This window comes from Mirounga leonina, unplaced genomic scaffold (genome assembly GCF_011800145.1).
Source record: "Mirounga leonina isolate KUSES-001 unplaced genomic scaffold, KU_Mleo_1.0 Mir_53, whole genome shotgun sequence".
Lineage (NCBI taxonomy): Eukaryota > Metazoa > Chordata > Mammalia > Carnivora > Phocidae > Mirounga > Mirounga leonina.
The window spans coordinates 13,731,723-13,755,704 of NW_023270807.1; the positions used below are offsets into that span (position 1 = coordinate 13,731,723).

Genomic DNA, 23,982 nt, shown 5'->3' on the forward strand with positions numbered 1-23,982 from the left:
TAAGAAGAAGCAAGCTACATTTTTTTTAAAGGCCTAAAATTATCAAATGATAGGATTTTCTGTGAAGTGCACCCTGAGCAGAATAGAATTTTTCAGTAATGTAGATCATTTTTCCTTCACCTATGAAGTGCTAACTACAATGGACACATTTTCTCAAGCTCACTTCAACTTCCAAAAGTATTTAGGGACTGTATTTATCTATAGTGTAAGAAATGAGAAGTTTTCCTGCAGTATGCATAAAAGCCACTATTAAATTACTACTTAAAAATTTACTCTGAGATGTAATGAAAGGTGACATTTGAAAAATTATACTGTAAACTCTAGGTTAGTTATAAAAGTATGGTCAGCGTTGGGGTGCCTGGATGGCTCAGCTGGTTGAGCGTCTGCCTTGGGCTCGGGTCATAATTTCTGGGTCCTGGGATCGAGTCCCACATCAGGCTCCCTGCCAGCGGGGAGCCTGCTTCTCACTCTCCCTCAGCCCTTCCCCCTGCTTGTGCTCACTTGCTTGTGCTCTCTCTCTCTCTGTCAAATAAATAAATAAAATCTTAAAAAAAAAAAAAAAGTATGGTCAGTGTTTACTTTCTTTGGTTTCTTCTATTGTAAAACATTTTTAAAATCAGATATTCCATTATGAAATGGAGGAAACAATTACTGAGGTGTAACTGTTTCTTATTTGGAGACTAGATTTTTCTATTTGATTGTCATCTATTTTGTACCTCTTTCATGTGTTGATTGCTTCTTTTATTGTTTTGGAGGTTCAGTTGGATTTATTTTTTGTTTTGGTAAACAGTTTTCATAGATCCATATAATATCAGAACTGAAGTAACGGTCATGGTTGTCTAGTCCAACTCTTTTATTTTGTAGTTCAGGACATTGATTCCCAGAGAACTTAGGTCAAATAATGAGGAAATGACAGCTGTACTAGAACTCAAGTCTTCTGACTTCCAAGCTAGTGTTATTTCTTCTGTACCATGGCATCTTTTTTTTACTATATACAGAAGTTTATTTGGAGAGGTTATGACTTGATGTAGTGAAGTTGTATCTATCTAGACTGCTTTTAAGCATTCTCTTTTGTTGTCAGCAACAACAATTTCTTTAGAATCCTTGTATTATCAACTCCTATTTCTTTGGGAAAACTTAAAAAAAATTTTTTTTTTTTTAAGATTTTATTTATTTGACAGAGAGAGAGACACAGAGAGAACACAAGCAGGGGGAGCAGCAGAGGGAGAGGGAGAAGCAGACTCCCTGCTAAGCAGGGAGCCCGACGCGGGGCTCAGTCCCAGGACTCTGGGATCATGACCTGAGCCGAAGGCAGATGCTTAACAACTGAGCTACCCAGGCGCCCCTGGGAAAACTTTTTTATCTAGAATATCTGCCACGTCTTTTCCACCTTCTTGTATTGTGTTCATCTTTAATTGTGTAACTCTGATCATTTTTCTTTGAATTCTTCCATGTCTGTTCCAGTTCAAACCTGTCCTTTCTATTAATTTTTGGGATATTTGTAGTTTGCTCTAAATATTTACTGTCTCATTATGTATTTGTATTTTATTACTAATTGTTGCCTGTTTCCTAAATTCTTTTAGTTGCTTAAGTGTGTATTTAACTTATTAAGAAAAGTCACAAGATTGTTGGTGTTTGTAAAGGAATGTAGATACTCTTGCCATGATATTTCTTGGCATTAATGCCATATAGTTAGGCCTAGATAATTGTTAATTCATTCAAAAATATGTAATGGGCCTGACAATAGGCCAGGCACTATGTTAGATACTAGGGAGAAAGCAGTTAAACTCAGTGCCCATTTATCTTTAGCCTACAGAGGATGGGGTGTACACACATGAAAAAATCATTATGATAGAATAAAAAGGAAGAAGTGAGTTGTCAGTAACAGGTAGGTTACAGAATTAAATAGTGTAAGTATAGGGTGCTATAGAAACACAAAGGAAGAGTGCCTAATTCAGAAAGCTATTTGGGAAGAGGTTTCTTCTTAGTTGAGACCTGAAGATGAGTTGAAGCCCGAGAAAGGTGGACTCTGTGGATGAAAGTAAAGCGTCCTTGGCCAAATAAACAGTATATATATATTTTAAAGATTTTATTTATTTATTTGAGGGAGAGAGAGCATGAGAGAGCACGAGCGGGGATGGGGCAGAGGGAAAGGGAAAAGCAGACTCTCCTGCTGAGCAGGGAGCCTGACATGGGGATCTATCCCAGGACCCTGGGATCATGAGCTGAAGGCAGATGCTTAACTGCCTGAGCCACCCAGGTACCTCAAAAAACCATATATTTAAGTCTTAGAAGGAATAGGATTTGTCATTTTCAAGCAATTAGAAATCAGTATCATTAGATCACTGAGTACAAGATTAAGAATCATCTAGGGGATCTTAAACTGCAGATTCTGATTCAGCCTGCAAGGGCTGCTATAACAAAATATCCCAGACTAGGTGGCTTAAACAACAGAAGCTTATTTTCTCATAGTTCTGGAGGTTAGAATTCTAAAATCAAGGTGTTGTCAGAGTTGGATTTTGGTGAGGCCTCTTTTCCAGAATTGCAAGTACCTGCCTTTCCCCTGTATCCTCACATGGCCTTTTGTGTATGTATGCCCACATGCACATGTGCACAATTAAGTGTGTGTGGGGATTAGGGCTCCCTTTTATGATGTTATTTAACCGTAATTACCTTCCCAAAAAGACCCTACCTCCCAATATAGTCAAGGACACAGTTCAGTCCATAATGGGTAGGTCCAAGGTGGAGCCTGAGATACTGCATTTCTTGCTGCTGGTCTGAGGAACATACTTTGAATAGCAAGAAGTTACCCTTGAATCAGTTATACCTGATCTACCCATAGGTGCTTTAATGAGTCAGTTTTAAAGATGAGGGTGAATCTGAGTTCTCAACTCTTAGAGTTTGAAAGAAGTTGAGAACTACAAGCCTGGATGGTTATAAATGATCGTCACTTATTTGAATAAATGAAACTTGTTTGAAAACTTTAAGTAAAATTTTTATCTGTACCTAGGTGAGTTTGATTTTTATATGTCAGAAAATAGAACTCTTAATATACATTTTGGACTTTTTCATTTTGTGACTTTTTAACACAGACACTCTTAAATTAGTGCATTTTTAGTATTTCCAGACTTTAATCAGGAAGTAGTCTGAAAATTACTGGCTTGGAAGACAGCTTGTCTGTGAAAAAATTTGTTGTGCCAACAGTGTCTTTTATTGTTTATATTTTAAGTTTCAAAATTGGCATTGGATATTTTACTTTGGTGTAATTGGTGGGATTAGATGTATAAATAGATTTCATGGCTGGGAACCATGTACCTTAGTTGTATTTGGTTTGAATTTATTTTGGCATGCATAATGTGGGGGCAAGGTGAAAAGCCAGCCAGAACTGATTGTGGTTAGCTGCTTTGAATGCTTACATGTTCTGTTTTATTCATACATATGAATTCTATGGCAATAAATATGGTGTGTAAATAAAGGTGCTATTATTTGTTTTAATGATCTTTCTTAACTTCATTTTTTACTATGTCACTTCTTTTAGAGACCAAGAAGCGTCAGTGTAAAGTTCTCTTTGAGTATATTCCACAAAATGAGGATGAACTGGAGCTGAAAGTGGGAGATATTATTGATATTAGTGAAGAGGTAAGGAAAACGTGCTAGAGATAAAGCAGCAATTGGAATTGATGCTCTGGGTATTAGAAAACTGCTTTGTAAGAGTATTAATTTTTCATTAGAATTTTTTGCCAGTTTCATTGTATTTTATAAAAATTTTAAGATACAGGTTTAGATTAATGTAATCTAAGTAGCTAAGAATAAAAATAAACATTTCCTTCGATTCTGAATTCCTTTTAGGCCCAAAGAAATAAAATAGAAGCAGTTTTACCTTCTGCATAGCAGAGGGATACAAAAAACAGAATCTTTTTAAAAGCTTTGCCTTGTTTGAATTGTCACATTCAAATGTGAACCAAAAACACTTTTCCCACATTTTAATATATTACAGTGAGATTTAAAAAGATGGTAGACATAACTTTTCATATCTCTTCTTTTACCATTAAAAGAATATTAAAGATTTCATTTGGCAGCTGAAGATCCCATTTTCAAAGTATATGTTTTGATATCAGATATAGTCATGGGGATTGATTTTATGTCATAACATCATGTAATATAATTTATCACTTAATGTTTATATTAAATTCCAATATATATGAGACAGTTCTGTTTTATTTCTACCAGGTGGCAATAATAATAGTTAATGTTTATTGAGGCTATGTGTCTAAAGCATTATGCTAAGTGTTTCACATTTATTTTCTTTAAATTTCTAAACAACCTAAGCAGACAGGAATTTTTATATCCATTTTATATATGAAGAGATGGAGTCATGGAAGATAAGTGATGGGCTATTCTAGTTACTGTTGCTGCATAACGTGCTGGCCCAAACTTTGTAGCCAAGAATAGCTATCTTATTAGGTTCATGGGTTGTGTGACTCAAGATTTCAGATAGGGCATGGTTGGGATGGCTTGTGCCTCTGTTCCAAGATGTCTGGAGAGCTCAACTGGAAAGACTCAAAGTTCGGGTGCTGGTGGAATCATGGGAAGGCGCCTTAACTGACGTGATTGGTACCTAAAAGGCTCGAAGACTGCCTCTGGAGACCTATTAGGTAGCTTCTCCATTTGACTTGGCTTTCTCATTGTGTGAGGCCCCAAGATAGTTGGACTTATTGCATGCCATTTCAGGGCTCTTAGTATAAACATTTCAGCAAACATGGTGATAGCCTTTTATAATCTGACCTTGGAAGTGATAGTGTCACTTTCACCATATTCTATTGGCTACAAGCATGTCAAAAGCCAGCAAGATTGAAGGCAATGGAACAAAGACCATCTGTTGGTGGAATGTCAAGGTTACCTTGTAGATGATCATGTGGGATAGGAGATCTTGTTTCAGCCATTTTTGCCCAAGTCCATATGCATGGGATGCAGAGGAGCCAGAATCCGAATCTACAATTTGAGTCATTATTCTTTACTGCTATACTATCCTGCCTCTTAGGAATTCCTTAATTTATGGGAATTACAAGGTTATTTTTACCCTAACTACTCAGTTGCTGCCCATTTGGGATTGCAGGTGTAGATAATTAAGTTTCCTGATGTTTTTCTCAGTTGTATCTGTTACAGTTTGGTCTGTATATCCCCATCACCTTGGTTTGAAGAACTCTCAATCCTTTGGTGTCTCCTTAAGTCTGCTAAAAAATTCTGAACTCTTCAGTCTTAAGAGCTTTCCATTTCTCCCTCCAACAGTTTGTATTCTAGCCATCTTGTATTTCAGCTGTATATATTCCAGGAATAAATCCTTTATTTTTATGTCACCGTATTTTTAACTTGGTTTGTACCTAGAAAACTCTTATTCAGTCTTTAATATCCAGCTTTTTTGGTCATTTCTTTTTAGGGAAGCCTTTTTGAATCTTTTAAGCCCTTTTGTGCTCTTACAGCAATTTGTTCATACTTTTGTTGTAGTACCTCTTACATTACATTGTAATATCTACTTAGTATTTGTTTTCTTCTTTAGATTGTTTCACTCAAGGGCAGAGATTTCTCATATGCAAATTTCAGCCTTTCACTAGCAGTTAACACCATGGCTCATACGTAGTGAATGCCTGTTGGACGAATACCTTATTAAAGTTTGCTTTGTAATTCTGAAGTGAAAAACATTTAAAACATATTTTAAATAAAGAGCCTTTTCTAGTAGTGATATTTCATGTTCTGCTGTTAACAGTGAATAGTTTACTCTTAAAATTTTTCTTTTACCTATTAAGACCTTTTAGCATCCTTAGTAAAAATTATACATTTTAAAAATTATTAAATAGTATTAAATAACCATGAAAATTAGTAACCTCGTTACTAGTGAACGTAAGTATTTTTCTAAAGAGTTTGGTTCCCGAGGATATTTCTGGTTGACGTTTGGGGAGTGTTCTTTTTCTTACTTGGGTTAAGATTCACTGTTTAAGTAAAAAGGCTTAGTAATTTTATGTGGCATTTGGGAAGTTATATTCATATAGTCATCAAACTTTTTCTAAATCTGAATTTTCATATACTTAAATAATATATGAAACATATTACAAATATTGAAATAATTACAAATTGAGGCTCAGTGGTGTTTAAAAGAGTGATGTTCCAGAAGAGAGCTATCTACTTCCTGCTATTAATACCTTATTCTTGGTTATCTGATATTTTTATAAAAATTACTTACACCGTGGATTGCAGTTGATTACAAATTCTCATTGTAAATGCTACTGATATGACTAATCCCATATATGATAAGTCTAATCAATTTAGATTTAATCTACTTAAAATATATTTTTCACCATTATTTTCTTACAGATTTAGAGGGATTATTTTGCATCACTAACTTTGTGCTCATTCACTTAATGTAGTTTAATTTTCCCATAGTGGGAAGATTTTACTTAAGAGAACTTTTTATTATTTTTGAGTTGTGAACTCTTTCAGGTAGAAGAAGGCTGGTGGAGTGGAACGCTGAACAACAAGTTGGGACTGTTTCCCTCAAATTTTGTGAAAGAATTAGAGGTAACAGATGATGGTGAAACTCATGAAACCCAGGAGGATTCAGGTAGATTATTTTAAAAATTTGAATAGATTTAAATAAAATTATATATGATCTGATGTTTATTTGGTATTTTTTGAAACTCTGTTCTTGTTGAACTATGAGCTTCAGTTTTTCTACTTTTAAAAAGCAGCTATGACAGGGACTTAAAATGAACTACATATCTAGGCAAATAATTTAATATTTTTCCTTCTCTGATGTCTGTTTCAACCCAAAGTAAAAGTTTAGTACCCTGATTATGAGTTAATACTACTTATGTTATCTGATTTCTTTCCACTTAAGATGTACTAATGTTTTGATTTGAGTTTGCAAATGTCATAACTACTTCAGAGATTTTAGAATTTTTTAATTAAAAAATCTTGCTTTTGTTTTTGTTCATATTCAGATAATAAATTAGTTTTTTGTGTAGCCAGAATATCATTTAATATTTTGTGATTGCCCTCATTTATAGGCTTACCCACAAATTCATCTTAAATTTGCTCACCATTTAAAAGTATGATTGAGAACATTTATCCCAGGGGCGCCTGGGTAGCTCAGTCATTAAGCATCTGCCTTCGGCTTAGGTCATGATCCCAGGATCCTGGGATCGAGTCCCACATCGGGCTCCTTGCTCGGCAGGAAGCCTGCTTCTCCCTCTCCCACTCCCCCTGCTTGCGTTCCCTCTCTGGCTGTGTCTCTCTTTGTCAAATAAATAAAATCTTAAAAAAAAAAAAAAAAAGAGAACATTTTATCCCAAAGCTGAATTTAAATTATTTTTATTTTTAAGAATTGCTGTGGAGTTTAGTTTTTTTTTTTTTTTTTAAGGTCTATTTATTTATTTTAGAAAGAAAGAGAGACAGAGCATGTGTGAGTGAGCAGGGGGAAGGTCAGAGGGAGAGGGAGAGAGAATTTCAAGCAGTCTCTGCCCTGAGCGCAGAGCCTAATGTGGGGCTTGATCTTGTCACAACCCTGAGATGGTGACCTAAGCTGAAACCAGGAGTCTTGACACTGAACTGACTGAGCCACCAGGCACCCTTGTTTTTTGTTTTGTTTTGTTTTTTGTTTTTTGTAAGAGAAATTAAATTCAAAAGTGGTAATGCAGGGATCTAAAGTAGATCTTTTTCTGTATGGAAAAATGTATGTAGTGAGGTTCAGTATATTTTCAAAATTGACATTAAATATTGACAATATTTAATATTGACTATTATTTCATAGTTCACATACAGATTTAATTGTTTTAGTATATGCTTTGTATAGTTGTTTTTTTCTCCCGATTCTGGACAAGACTATGCAGGGAATTTATTTCTCAAGTTTCTTTAGAATAGTTTCCCAGTATTTCATTGTGTTTCTTGACAATTTTGAAGGATTTATGCTGATATTTTATATAATGGATCCCAGTTTGGGCTTTCCTTCAGATTCTTCATGATTAGTTTCAGGTTGTCTTTTATTAACAGGATTACAAAATGTTATCTCATTGCATTGTATCAGGAGGCACATGATGTCTGTGCTTTCTTTTTGGTGATGTTCAATTTAATTACTTGGTTAAAGCTGTGCTGCCAGTGTAAGGGTACTGTTGTTTTCTTTATAATTGGTAAGTGTCTTGTGGGGAAATACTTTGAGACTATAAAATTGACATTTTTCTCTAAAGAACTTTCTTTCTGCTCAGTTTGTTTATTTATCGGTGTGGACTCACCAGTGTTCTATTTTATTTACTAGGTATTAATCTGTTACTGTTATTTATTTTGATACCACCAGATTTGGCCCATGAAAGCTCCTTCAAATTAGTTTCTGTGATTTTATTTTAAATCAACTTTATTGGAAATATAATTTATATATAATCTGCCTATTTAAAATATACAGTGTAAGTTTGACAGATGTACAGTATACATCCATGAAAACCACTGCCACAATAAATGTACAAAACATTTGCATCATCCCCAGAATATTCCTCATTCCCTGATACAGTCCATCTCTGTTTCTGTCTCTGGTTCCAGGTGATCATAGGTCTGCTTTTTTCTCATTATGGATCAGTTTGCATTGCTGTGTCCTCTGAACAGGTCTTCATCATTGTTTGAGCACTTCGTTATTTTGTTGTACAAGATGTTCCAGGCTCATGTTGAACTTTACCTATTTCATCCTTAATCAGCTACTTATTCAGGCAAAGTTGGTTACTTTTAGAGAGGTATAGTAGTTAATCACTGAGATCTGAGTACAAGTGTGCTCATTGATCTGGGGTGCTATTGCTTTTAGGCACTCTTAGTAGATAAAACGGGGGAATGCTTTCACATGTACACACATGCCCACATACACACTCCTGTATCTCTTTACCTATCATGCATCTCTCTACCTACCTACCTACCTGCCTGCCTACCTATTTCTACTGGTACCTCTAATTCTATTTTAATACACAGGGTGCATTCTAGTCTGCAATGATTTCATCCTTAAGCCCGTTAGCTGTAGAGATGAATGAAATAAATAATTGAGTTTACTTTACTTTTATTTATTTATTTATTTATTTTTTATTTTTTATTTTTTATTTTTTATTTTTTTAAAGATTTAATTATTTATTTGAGAGAGAGAGAATGAGAGAGAGAGCACATGAGAGGGGGGAGGGTCAGAGGGAGAAGCAGATTCCCCGCCGAGCAGGGAGCCCGATGCGGGACTCGATCCCGGGACTCCAGGATCATGACCTGAGCCGAAGGCAGTTGCTTAACCAACTGAGCCACCCAGGCGCCCGAATTTACTTTACTTTTAAAGGGAATTTTCAGGAAAGGGTTTTAAGAATCAATTTTAGTAATAATAGGTAATAGAGTGATGGTATAAATCAGTCTGGTGAATAGTTTTAACTCTAATCTTATTTTTAGAATAAAATAAATGACCTTAGGAAGCAGTAGAGGACAGTTTAATCAGTGAAATTTCTTAAGGCTTCTATGTGCTAAGTGCTAGGTTGGTTTTGTGAGGGCACAGAATCCCCTCTGCAGTCCAGAAGCTTAAGGTCCAGGCCTCTGAGGGATAAGACAAATATGAACTCAAATTAGTACATTTCAGTCTGGATTAAAATGGTCTGAGTGTAAGAGGTGCTGGTGGAAAACAGTTCTAAACAGAATACATTGTCACTTAAAAAAATTACTTTGTACATTTTCATATTTTCAGAAATAATCTAGGAAACATTAAAAATATCTGCAGCTCTGACTACAACTATTTTAGAAGATGTTATTTTCTAAACTTCTTTTCCTTCTAATTGTTCTTCCCCTTTTTTCCACTATACAGGCATTTTTTTAAAAAAAATTGTTAATTGTTATAGAAAACACATTATATACAATTTATCATCTTGACCATTTTCTTAGTATAATTCAGTAGTTTTATGTATATTCACATTGCCATGCAGTAGATCTCCAGAACTTTTTCATTTCACAAATCAAAATTCCATACCTATTAAATAACTCCTCATTCCTTGCCCCTTGAACCACCATTCCACTTTGTTTCTGTGAATTTGACCACTTTAGATACCTCATATAAATGAAATCATACAATATTTTCTTTTTGAGACTGGCTTATTTCACTTAGCATAACGTTTTCAAAGTTTGTCCATGTTACAGCATGTGACAGAATTCTCTCAGATTGAATAATATTCTACTCTGTGTATGTATTGCATTTTGTGTATCCATTCATCCATTCATGGATGTTTGAGTTGTTTCCCCCTCTTGGCAGTTGTGAGTAAAACATGGGCTGTTAAAACATGGGCATACAGATACTTGAGACCTTGTTTTCCATTTGGATATATACCCAGAAGTGGGATTGCTGGATTATATGCTAGTTCTATTTTTAATTTCTTGAGGATATGCCATATCATTTTCCATAGTGTTTGCACTATTTTACACTTCCACCAACGGTGTAAAGGGTTCTAATTTCTCCACATCCTCAGCAAACACACTTGTTTTCTGGGTTGTTTTTTATTTTATTTTATTTTTTATTAGCTGTCCTGATGGGTATGAGATCATATCTCATTGTGATTTTGATTTGCATTTCTCTAATGATTAGTGATCTTGAGCATCTTTTCATATGCTTATTGGCCATTTGTGTATCATCTTGGGAGGAGTATCTGTTCAAGTCCTTTTCTGTTTTTCAAACAGGTTATTTGGTTTTTTTCCTTTTGTAGATGAGTTGTAGTAATTCTTTATATATTATGGATATTAATCCCTTATCAGATATATGATGTGCAGGTATTTTCTCCCATTTTGTTAATTGTTTCCTTTGATGTAGAGAAGTTTTTCATATAGGTAGTCTCATTTGTCTGTTTTTTCTTTTGTTGCTTGTGCTTTTAGTATCATATTTAAGAAATCATTGCCAAATCCAGTGCAAATGAAACTCTCTCCCTGTATTTTCTTCTAGGAATTGTATAATTTTTGGTTTTATGTTTAGATCATTAATTCATTTTGAGTAAATTTTTGTGTATGGTTTAAGACAAGGGTTCAACTTCATTGTTTTGCATGTGGATATACAATTTTGCTAGCAGCATTTGTTAAGGATGTCACTGGACAGAGAACTGGTTCCAAGCTCAGGTTTGGTTGCTCACTGCTAGAAAAATCAATACTCGAAGGACAAGTGATGGTGGGAAAGGAAAGGTTGCTTTATTCAGGAAGCTGGTAACCTGGGAAGATGGTGGAATAATGTCTCAAAGCCATCTTCACTGTCCAGGTGAAGCTGGAGAGTTTTAAATGGGAAGGCATGGGAAAAAAGGAGGAGGGTAACCTGCAGGAGAAGCCGGTGCCCAGGCGGTGTAGCCGTATGTTGACATGACCCGGAATGGACTTGCTGGCATCATTGGCAGCTGTTTTCAATGTAGTCAGGCCTTATCTTCTGAGAAAGTCTGGTCCTTTAGTCCTCAAGGTCAGTGATCTGCAAATCTCAAAGAAAGTTCTGCTGCAAAATCAAGGGATTTAAAGCAAGCAAGGAGTGCGTAAACTTGAAGCAAGGTTAATAATTACCCTTGAGACCTGTGGTGAAGCTGTTACAGAGAGAGTCCTTTCCCCTTCTGAGTCGCCATAACACCCTTGTTGAAGTTCATTTGACCAGTCTATGCAGACTTTTATCATGGCACGTATGGCTATTCACATGTTTATGTTTTTCCTCTCCAATAGACTGTCAGCTGTTTATAGACAGAGACTGTTCTTTTTCTTTGTTTGCTTACTGCTTACTGTAGGGATCCAAAAAATGAATAGCTTATGGTCTGTTTAATTTTTATTCCGGTGTATTATATTTTCTCTCATGTCATTGCCTTTTTATAGGGCCAACACTTTGGGGGGGATAGTGTAAAAAAAACTTAGTAATTTATATATGGAACAGGTAGCCCTCATACCAGTTGATTATGTCATCTGTTTTCTGGAGCGCAAGGACATGGTACGGGTTATTCCTAGGGAGAGTAGATGAATCAGTCTCTGCTATGGTTGGTTAACCTACTTGCATGGAGCACTGTGCTTTTAAAATTAGGGGCTTGATCATTTAGCATTTGTGGGTACTATTGTATTCCTAATACTGGGAGTTATAGTGGGGTGGGGTTGGGACATTGAAATCATTCTTTCAATGCAGATGCTGATTACATTGAAATATAGAAAATCATTTAGATAGGAAGATATATGAGTCATAAAAACATATACTATTTTATGTTCTACTTATTTGAGAATACTTGGTATTCTAAAGTCAGAACTCATGTCTTGAAGATGTGTAAAAACATTGAGAACAAACAAGTACAGAAAACATAGTGGTATAGTTATTACTTAGCAGACTGTCCCCTGAATTACTTCTGATGCATATTTTTGTTCATGTGTTTCATAGGTATTGGATCTTCTAATATTTATTTTTAACATTTGGGGTGCCTGGTTGACTTCGTTAAGCGTCCGACTTGATTTCGGCTCAGGTCATGATCTCAGGGTTGTGAGATTGAGCCCTGTGTAGGGCTCTGTGCTGGGCATGAAGTCTGCTTGATTCCCTCTCTCTGTGCCCCTCCCCCCTCAAAAAATTATTATGAATTAAAGCTTATGGTGAAATGATGTTTATGATGCCATGTAAACTCAGCTCTTAAAATATGTACAAAAATTTTTTTTAAAGATTTTATTTATTTGACAGAGAGGAGAGCGCAAGCAGGGGGAGTGGCAGGCAGAGGGAGAAGAAGGCTCCCTGCTGAGCAGGGAGCACTATGAGGTCGGGACTCTGTCCCAGGACCCTGGGATTATGACCTAAGCCAAAGGCAGACGCTTAACCAACTGAGCCATCCAGGCGCCCCAGAATTTTAAGGCTATATGGGACCACTAGCAAAAGAAATACAATTTAAATTTTATTATATTTTATATTTTTACATTTTATATTATAAATTTTTATTTTAAATTTTTATAATTATAAATACTTTGGGTACTTTCTTGCACTATTCAGCCTTATTTGAATTTTAGTAACTTTGCAGAAGTATGTCTGTTAAAAATGTACTTCCTTGCTTACTTAACCCTTTTAAAATAACACTGCATTCTAAATGTGGAGCTTTGTGATTATGGGGGGGGGAAGTCAGTGGTTGAAGTACACTATAATTCCCTTTTAAAAAAAAAAAAACTCTTTTAAGTTTTAGGCACAAAGTTTTTGCATATTGATTTGAATGCCAGGAAGTGAGTGCTTTATAAGAACTTTAGAACTCTTGTGATAAAAGAATACAGATCTTTAAGCTTTGATTTAAGAGTTCCATCTAATGCATTATTTACAGAATTGATGTCCACTATTCCTATGCCCTAATGAAGTATAACATACTCTGTCTATAATTGGTATTTTTATAATCTTTTTAGTCTATTTTACTTATTTAGATAAATATCTTCTAATATTCAATTTCAGGAAAAGCTTTGCTTCTGTAAAGAAGTGTTATGTTTCCATTTTTATAATGAAATGACTCCTTTTTCATTTTGTCAAATATACGTAACCCTTTTTGTTTAGAGTGTCCTTTATCATCTTTTACATTCCACTTTATTTGCTAAGTAGGACCTGCTTTCAGTTTCCCCCCATATTCTGTAAAGCCAGTGACTACAGCTTCCGGTATTTTCCTGCCTTGTATAAAGTCTTCTCCCCATCTTAAACCTATAAAAATCTCCATTTAGATGTCTATGAGACATCTCAAATTTAAGATAGTCAAAATTGGTCATCTGTCCTTTTCTCTACCTAGATTTGCTCTATACTGTCTTCCTCATCTGAGTTAATGGCAACTCCGTTGTTCTTTTATTTAAACCAAAGAATTGGATTCATCTTTAACTCTCTTTAATCTCACATTCCACACTTGATTCATTAACAGATTTTGTTACCTACTAAATAAATGTATAGAACTATTTTTAGGGCGCCTAGGTGGCTCAGTCGGTTAAGCATCTGCCTTCTGCTCAGGTCATGATCCCAGAGTCCCGGGAATCGAGTCTGCATCAGGGTCCCTGCTCAGCCGGAAGTCTGTCTCTTCCTCTGCCCCTCACCCCACTCGTGCTCTCTCTCTCTCTCTCTCAGACAGATAAAATCTTAAAAATAGAACTCTTTTCTTTTACTGCCTCTACCTGGTGTAAGTTATCTTTTGCTTTACAATTGCAGTGGGTTCTTAATTTGCCATTACCTGCTTCCTGAATGTTAATGTGCTCACACTGTAGTAGGTACATATTTTACTTAGAGTAAAAATCAAAGTCTTTTTAAATTGACTACAGAGCCCTCTGACCTGGCACCCTCAATGTCTTCCCCTACCTCTCTGACTTTGTCTCCTACTTAACTCTCCCTTTTGTTCATGTTGGTCTCCTTATAGTTTTTTAAAGATGTCAGGAACATTCCTGTCTCAGCCTTTGCAGGAGTTAGATGAGATCACCCAGAGAGACGGTCTAGAGTGAAGAAAAGAGCTCCAGACCGAATCCTATATAGCAACATTTATGGTGTGGATTTAGATACAATTACTAAAAAGAAGACCAAGAGGGCATAGAGAGAGAGCCAGGAGAAAACCTATGAGTATGTGGTAGTCAAGGAAAGAGAGTTTTTCAGGGAGGACATAGACAGTAATGTCTGATGCTCCTTGTGAAGTTAAGATAAGTTAGATAAGAGAGAAAATGTAATCCTGGATTTAGGGATGGAGAGATCATTAATGACCTGGATAAGCGCAGTAAAGAAAGGTGATTGGGACAGAAGCTGAGTTGATTGGGGGGGGTGGAGAGCAGTGGAGAAAGGAAGCATAAAGCAGTCCAGCAGTTGAGGACAACATATTCAAGAATGTTTTTGTTCTTAAGAAGGAAAAGTCTTGATCATTTTTAAATGCTAATGGCAAAGAACAAGTACAGAGGAAGAAGTTGAAGATGCATATTTGGAAGGATGGGATTTATCATCAGAACAGGATTTACCCAGAAGGTAGAGGGAATGAGATTCATATTGTAGGTATCATTAATCTCAATTGATTGGCGATACATCAGAGTTAGTGTTGAGAAGCTGAGGGAGAGATGTCTGACTTCTGATTTTTTTCTATAAAAGAGGAGAGATCCTAAGAATGAGAGGTCAGAATTTTGAGGCAATTAAAAGGGTCCCAGTAGTCAAATGTTAGAGCCATGCATCCCTCTGGGCTTCACTGGGCTATTGGAGGGATGCGTGGCATAAAATGGTTAAGAAACCCTGACGGATTGTTCTTCAGAAGTTCTGGTTTCTTGTGGGTAGAAATAGTCATTCTCTTAGGAGAAGTGAACAGTGTTTTAATTTGATTATTCAAGCTCTGAAGAAGAAGACAGTGCTTATTGCTGGTGGGGCACAGGAGCTTGTGTAATGGCGGTGTACGCTGGTCGTGCCAAAGGTGGTGGGTTGAACTTCGGTGGCCTGCAGCCTGGTCTGCGGGATTTAAGGTGGTGTCTGTATTTCCACACTAGCATTCACCTTGAGCAGCCTGAAGTAAATGGCTTTGTAAGGAAAATTATTGGGGGCTTTGATGCTTTTACTGGTAATATTTTATGCGTCTTTATAAATTAGGTTATAGCTAGATGCGGTTTCGAAAGATTCTGTTGAGGAACTAAGGAATACAGATTGTAACTACTTAAAACACATGCAACATTTTCTTAGGAAATGTAGGATTATTTTTAAAATCTTTGAATGATGGTAAAAGATACTCTTTGGAGTAAAAAGGGGAAATTTGTGCCAGCAACTTTAGATTCTAAGTCCTTCTACTTGGTTTACATATTTTACTTTAACATATTCTACATGAGTTCCCATTTAGTTTAATAGTGAACTTGGATTGCTTCCATTAAATGCTTTGTATTTTCATCAAGTTTCTACTTTAGCACTCAGTGTAGTTCACATAAAGATTCTTGGTTTTTTGCTTTTGTTTTGTTTTTTTTCCCCAGTGATTTTACTTTGGGACTCTTGGTTCTTTTGTCATTTTATGCGGAGGTACAAGACATTAAGTGGCTTTTGCTTATAGAGATTCAATGAAAAAGGGAGAAAGAATTTTAGGCCTAATAGGAACACTTGCTTGTTATGTTTTTTGACTGACAGTGGCACACATAAAATGTAGATATAATTTTTCTACAAACTTAGAAATTCAAGGACAATCTGACAGATAAAGTATATAGGCATAAAAATATTAGGAATACCATATAGGTAAGATTTCTGTTTTGTCTGATTATAAAACCTCCTGTTTGGCCGCTTTCCCCATCTACCTCTTTTCCTTTCTCTACTACCCCTTCTTCACCCATTCTTCCTTGTAGTAGTTAAGACATTTTCCCTTTTATTTTTTGGTTCTTCTATGTGATAATGCTCTCTCTTGCTTGAATGGTGCTCAGCAATACATCTTTAAACTCTTCAAAAATCATAGGCACTGAACCAGACCCTGTTAAGCACTTTATAGTAATCTATTTAATCCTCATAGCAATCCTATGAAGAATCCTGTTTTATAGGTGAAGAAACTGGGCACATACAGTGGAGGAGGTGATATGATTTGACTCTAGAGTTCATGTGCTTTATTACTGCACTGTGCTGCCTTCCAGCCATTGATTCAGTAGTCATTACAGGGGCACCTGGATGGCTCAGTCAGTTGAACATCTGCCTTCGGCTCAGGTCATGATCCTGGGGTCCTGGGATGAAGCCCTGTATCAGGCTCTCTGCTCCTCTCACCGTCTCCCTCTCCCTCTGCTGCACCCCCTGCTTGTGCTCTTTCATGTGCTCTCTCTTTCTCTGTGAAATAAATAAAATCTTAAAAAGAATAGTCATTATAGTAGTTTTGACAATTTTCAATGAGCTGAAAGTAATTAGCCTATCCTTCGTGTTTAGATATTTTTAATATCTAGCCATTTATTTTAATGATATGTTTTAATGACTCCAGTAAAGTTTACAGTCACTAAATCTAAAAGAAAATTTTCATTTTATGGCCATAATTCTAAAAACTGAAAATCGTACCTTAGAATAATTTGATGATGTTGCCTTTATTAATGTGCAGCTTATTAATATCATAGATTGTTTCAAAAAAGCCTTTCAGGTACCTCATACTGTTCTGTGTCTGAATATTGTTTTGTCTGATAAGCTGGTTATTGCAGATGTATATTACAATATTTAGAACACAATTCAGCAGTGAGGAGGTAAGACAGTGGAATTATCTTCCTACCGTACAAACTGGGAAATTGAACAAATTATAGAAAACAAATGTTTTCAGACAATAGGAAGCACAAGAATGAGATACTTGAGAAAAGGGGAAACAAGGAAAATCCTATCATTGTCCAGAATTTCTACCAGGAACTAATTTTTGGACTGCAGTGCCAAAAGGGTGAACCTCAGCAGAAGGTTGTCAGTTTTGTTGAGGAGTTAGAGATTTGAGTTCAAGGAATCCAGGGTAGTTAGAATTGCGGAGCTGATTACTTGGGGAAAGAGAGAGGGTGGTTGGGGGGGGGGAGAGAAAGCGCTTCAACAACGTGATTAGGGGGTTTCCTTGAGTGTTTGGCTAATATCAGTCTGTGAATGCATAGAGTGAAACCCCATGAGCTTAGACATGAATAGTTGGTGAAGAAAAATAAATCACTGGGATTAACCTGAATAATTTCCAGTGCTTACACAAGATCAAGAATTGTTTGAATTCTCTCCATCTGGTTTTGAGAGACTTCATTGAATACATGGGCAATTCAGTGGAAGGGTGAAGTGAGGGTAGATTGGTGTTCAAATGGAAGCTATTCTAGTTCTACCCTGAGAAAGCTTCACACTAATATGCAGGTACTTGCCTGTTTGCCAGAAAAAAAATCAGCACTCTTTTTTTTTTTTTTTTAAAGATTTTATTTATTTACTTGAGAGAGAGAAAAGGAGCAGGGGGAGGGGCAGAAGCAGATTTCCCACTGAGCAGGGGGCCTGATGTGGGTCTCAGTCCCGGGACTCCAGGATCCTGACCTGAGCAGATGCTTAACCTACTGAGCCACCCAGGTGCCCCCATAATTAGTACTCTTTAATGCAGGGTTTCTCAACCTTGTCCTTAGTGACATTTGGGCAGGATAACTCTTTACTTTGGGGGGGGGGTTCTATTCAGTGCATATAGAATGTTTATAAATATTTCTGATCTAAACCTACTAGATATCAGTGACACTCTTCAGTTGTAATAACCAAAATTGTCTCCAGAATGTTCCCATGTATCCCTTGGGGGATAAAAGCACCCCAGGTTGAGAATCACTGTTTTTTTATTTTAAAACTTTTTTAAATTTTTAAAATTTTCTTGGGGGGTGGGGGCAAAGGGAGAGGGAAAGGGAGAGAGAGAAAATCTTAAGCAGGCTCCATGGAGCCTGACGCAGGGCTCAGTCCCATGATCCTGAGATCATGACCTGAGCTGAAATCAAGAGTTGGACGCTTAACCTACTGGACCACCCAGGGCCCCAAGAATCACTGGTTTTTAGAGGATTACAACAAGATCTAGCCCTCAACAACATTAAATAAAATGAATTACTAGCTGTATATCAAGAAGTAGCAAAATGTGACCCACAGTTTGGAAGAAAATCTAGTTGATAGAAAGTGAACCAGAAATGATGGAATTAGCAACAAGGATGTTAAAAATAACTATAATAAAAATGCTCAGTATGCTCAAGGATGTAATAGAAAATGTGAATGTAATGAATGAAATAGAAGACATTAAAAAAGAAGCAAATGGAACTAACTCCTAGAGATGAAAAACACAGTATCTGTAATGAATTCCTTCTTGTGGAATTTCAACAGTAGACTAGAGAATGAAGAAAAGATAATTGAAACTTACACACGTAGCAATAGACTCCATTCGAAATGAAGCACTAACAGGATAAAGACTGCAGAAAACTTGGGATAATTTTAAATAGTCTAACATGTATAGCTTGAGTTAGAGAAAAAGAGTAGAGAAAAGGTGGTCAGGAAAAATAATTTGAAGAATGTTAAAATATGCCCAGATTTGATGCAAACTATAAATCCACAAATTCAAAAAGGATAAACACACACACCCACACAGGGCTTGCAATGGCACATTATAATTAAGTGCTGAAAATAAACAGTAAAGTGGAAAATCTTAGGAATTAGAAGAAAAAGGTACTTTAAGTAGAGAAGAATTAAGATAAAAACCACAGATAATCATCAGAAACTAAGTATGGCAGAAGACAATGGAATGATATCTTTGAGGTGCTGAAAGAAGAAAAGTGGTCAACCCAGAATTCTATTTTCGTGAAAATATTATCCAGAATAAAGGTGAGATAAAGTTTTCAGACAAATAATAATAGAGAATTCATTGCTAGCAGACCTGCTATACCCTAAAGAATTAAAGTTCTCTAGGAAAAAAGCAAAATGATACCAGGTGGAAACTTGTATTTATATAAGTGTAATGAAGAGTGACAGAAATATAGGTAAATATGTGGATAAGTATAAAACACTGTTTTACATTTTTAAATTTCTTTAAAAGATAATTGACTTTAAAATAATATATTACGGGAAACATAGTTTATGTAAAAGTAAAACATGACAACAGTAGCTGTAAACACAGAAGAGATGACATGGAAATGTACCTATTATTATAAGGTTATTACACGTGAAGCGGTATAATTTTATTTGAATGGTTTTTGGCCAAGTTAAAGTTGCGTATTATAAGCCTAGAGCAACCCCTAAGAAAATAAAACAATGAAGAATTGCTAATAAGTTAATAATAAAATGAAATGCTAAAAAAATACTTTAAAAAAGAGAGACATCAAACACAAAAATCAACTCAAAATGCATTAAAGTCTCGAACAAATACCTGCAACCATAAAACTCCTAGAAGAAAACCTAGGTGGTAAGCTCCTTGACATCAGTCTTGGAGATGATTTTTTGGACCTGACTCCAGAAACAAAGGCAACAAAAGCAAAAATAAACAAATGGGACTACATCAAACTAAAAAGCTTCTCCGCAGAAAGGAACCCATCAACAGAATGAAAAGGCAGCTTATGGAATGGGAGAAAATATTTGCAAATCATATATCTTATAAGGGGTTAATATCCATAATATATAAAGAACTCATCCAACTCAAAAAACATGATTAAAAGATAGGCAGAGGATCTGAATAGGTATTTTTTCAAAGATGATGTAGAGGTGGCCAATATATACATGAAAAGGTGCTCAACATCACTAATATTCAGAGAAATGCAAACCAAAACCACTTGATGGAATGGCTATTTCAAAAAGACAAGAAGTGTTGGTGAGGATGTGGAGAAAAGGGAACCCTCCTGTACCGTTGGTAGGAATGTAAATTGGTGTAGCCACTAATGAAGAGAGTATGGAGGTTCCTCAAAAAATTAGAACTGTGTGATCCAGAAATTCCACTTTGGGTCATTTACCTAAGGAAGAGAAGTACACTAACTTGAAAAGATACCTGCACCCTTGTGTTCATGGCAGCATTGTTTACTAATGGATAAAAAAATGTGTGTTATATATGCACAATGGAATATTTTTCAGCCATAAAATAGAAGAAAAACCTTGCCATTTGCATCAACATGGATGGACCTTGAGGACATTATTATAAGTGAAATAAGTCAGACAGAGAAAGACAAATACTGTATGATTTCACTTACATGTGGAATCTAAAAACAAACAAAACTGAATTTAGGGATACAGAGAACACATTGATGGTTGCCAGAAGCGGAGGGTATAGGATGGGTGGAATGGATGAAGGTGGTCAGAAGGCACTAACTTCCTAAATAAGTTCTGGGGATGTCATGTACAGCAAAGTAACTATAGTTAATAAAACGGTGTTGTATATTTTAAAGTCATAGGAGAGTAGATCTTAAAAGTTCTCATCATAAAAAAAATTCATTAACTGTGTGATGATAGATGTTAATTAGACTTTTGTGGTAATCATTTCACAATATATATACACATAAGGAATCATTATTTGTACACCTGAAACTAATACAATGTTATATGTCAGTTATATCTCAATAAAAAAAAGAGGAAGAGACAGCAGAGCCCACTGTCTTTATGTCCACATACTGAGGAAAGGCCTTGTGAAGGCACAGTGAGAAGGCAGCCATCTGTAAGCCATGAAGAGAGATCTCACCACAACCCAACATGCTGGCACTCTGATCTTGGGCTTCTAGACTCCAGAACTGAAAAAATAAAGTCTCTTGTTAATGCCAAAGGAAAAAAGAAAAAAGGAACAAAGATTAACTGGGCAAATAGGAAACAAATAGCAAGATCATGGATTTAAACCACATCAGTGATTACATTAAAATTAAATGGTTTAGGGGTACCTGGGTGGCTCAGTCATTAAGTCTGATCTTAGCTCAGATCTTGATCTCAAGGTTGTGAGTTGAAGTCCCACACTGGACTCCACGCTGGGCATGTCGCCTACTTAAAAAAAAAAAAAAAGTCTAAAAACTCTAATTGAAAGGCCAGTTGACTGGATAATATGCTGCCTACCAGAAACTTGCTCAATATATTAAGATACGGGTTAAAAGAAAGAAAAAGGGTATTCTGTGCAGAGCATAAGCAATCTAGAATGCTTACATTAATAATGATATATTAATATACAAAGGAAAAAGGGATAAAAAGAAATATTTCATAATGATGGAGTCAATTCATAAAAATTACGTAACAGTTGTAAATATGTATAACCTAATACCAGAACTACAAAGTACATGAGACAGAAACTGCCAGAACTGAAAGAAACAGGCAAATCTATGCATAGATTTGAACATGCTTCTCTCATTAATTGATAGAACCAGTGGGCAAAAAAATTAGTAAGGATATAGAAGAGTCCAATGTTCAAATAAGTGATCTAGTTGATGTTTTGAAATACTTAACCCAACAACAGTAAAATACACATACTTTTGAAAAGTACATGGAATATTTACCAATAGACCCTTAATGTTTGGGCATCAAACAAGTCTCAGAAATTTAAAAGGTTTGAAGTCCTACACAGTAGGTTTTGTGACCCCAGTGGAAGTATTTCAGGGATAGATACTTGGGAAATTCTCAGTTACTTGGAAATTAAGCAATATTTATAAATAACCTGTGGATCAAAGAAGAAATTGTGAGGGAAATTAAACTGGTTTTTCAAATGAAAAAAAGAAAAAAGGAAACAACAATAAAAATTTGTGGAATGCAGGTAAGACAGCACCTATAGAGAAATTTATTGCTTTCAGTGCTAATACTAGAAAAAACAAAAGTCAATAATCATAAGTTTTTATCTGAAATCAGTAAAAGAAGAGTAAAGTAAACCTGAAATAATTAGAAGTCAGGAAATGAGAGCAAAAAACTATGAAATAAAGAACAAATCAACTTTCAAGAAAATCAATTTCAACAGTTGAGTTTTTCAAAAAGGTATAAAATTGTTAAAGCTCTAATGGTTGCTCAGAGAAGAAAGGAAAAAATATTACTGATAATCAGATATGAAATGTCTGAGTAAAAACCAGTGATACGAGTATCACTGCAGATCAGACATTAAAGGGATAATGAAAAAATATACTCATAAATTTGATAACTTAGATGCACACATTCCTTGAACAATACAGCTTATTAAAATAGAAATAGAACTAATAGTCTGAGTAGCATATGAAGAAATTTGAATTCATTATCAAAAATCTTCACACAAAATACTGCTGAATTCTATTAAGAATTTAACCTTACACAGAGTTTTTCAGATTTCTTAGGTTGGTATTTCTTTGATCTAAAAATCTGATGAAGTCATGAAAAAATGAATTATAAACCATTATCTCATGAGCATAAACACAGAAATCAAAACAAAGCATTAGCACATCAAGCTTAGCAAAATATGTAAAGGTTATACATAATGATTAAAGGGAGTTACCCCATTCATTCAAAAGTAAAATGTAAAGGTTATATATTATAATTAATGATGTTTATCCCATGTATTCAAAAGTTAATATACTATATTAAACAGCTTAAAAGATGGCCATCTCAGTAGATGCAGAAAGAGAATTTTATGTATTCAATACTTAATTTCACTAAAAAAGCTCCATAATAGCAGCAGTAGGGAACTTTATAAATTGAACAAAGCTCATCTATGAAAAACCTGCAGCTAACAATTTTTTTTTTTTTTAAAGATTTTATTTATTTATTTGACAGAGAGATAGAGCAGGAACACAAGCAGGGGGAGTGGGAGAAGGAGAAGCAGGCTTTCCACTGAGCAGGGAGGCCTATGTGGGACTGGATCCCAGGACCCTGAGATCATGACCTGAGCCGAAGGCAGACGCTTAATGACTGAGCCACCCAGGTGCCCCCCTGCAGTTAACATTCTTAATGTTAGGTAAATAGTGATATATCTGTACAATGGAATACCAATCAGCAATAAAAAGAACTGAAGTAGGAATGCATGGAACAGCATGGATATAGTTTATACATTCTGCCTAGCAAAAGAAGCAGACACAAGACGTATGTGCTGTATGATTAAATTTATTTGAAACTCAGATACCTGTAGTGACAATGAAAATCAAGGTTTCTTGAAGCTTGAACTTAGGAAGGATTGATGAGGGTGGTGTATGAATGTCCATTTGGGTGACGGAAGGGTTCTATATCTTGATTGTTGTGGTTCCGTGGTGCCTACATTTGTCAAAAGATATTGGAATGTCCATTTAAAATTGGTTCATTTTATTGTATGTAAACATTCTAATAAACTAATTTAAAATATATTACGAAAAGATATGTGGCTTAGGCTAATATTGAAAGTGGTTAGAATAGATCACTGTACTTGTTAGCATTACATTTAAGTTATTAAAAGTTGTTTGCTTTATCAAATGTTTCAGATATGTGAGTGGAGGCTTTTGTTGTTTGAACCATTATTATTAATGATTATTGTTATTAATCTAATTAAAATGTTTGGTTCTGGGATCATCTAGAATTCAGTTCAAATGTTGGCTTTGTTACTTACTACATATATGGCT

At 35.5% G+C, this 23,982-nt stretch overlaps 1 protein-coding gene across 2 annotated transcripts in view; it reads left to right on the plus strand.

Moving 5' to 3' along the window:
• The window catches only part of CD2AP (CD2 associated protein), a 132,744-nt gene that overhangs the window by 53,182 nt on the left and 55,580 nt on the right, over positions 1-23,982 (plus strand). For both annotated transcript variants that reach the window (XM_034991139.1, XM_034991138.1), the window contains exons 4-5: positions 3,539-3,639; positions 6,496-6,616. In XM_034991139.1, coding sequence (XP_034847030.1) covers positions 3,539-3,639; positions 6,496-6,616 — 222 coding nt within the window. The remainder of the gene's footprint in view (positions 1-3,538; positions 3,640-6,495; positions 6,617-23,982) is intronic.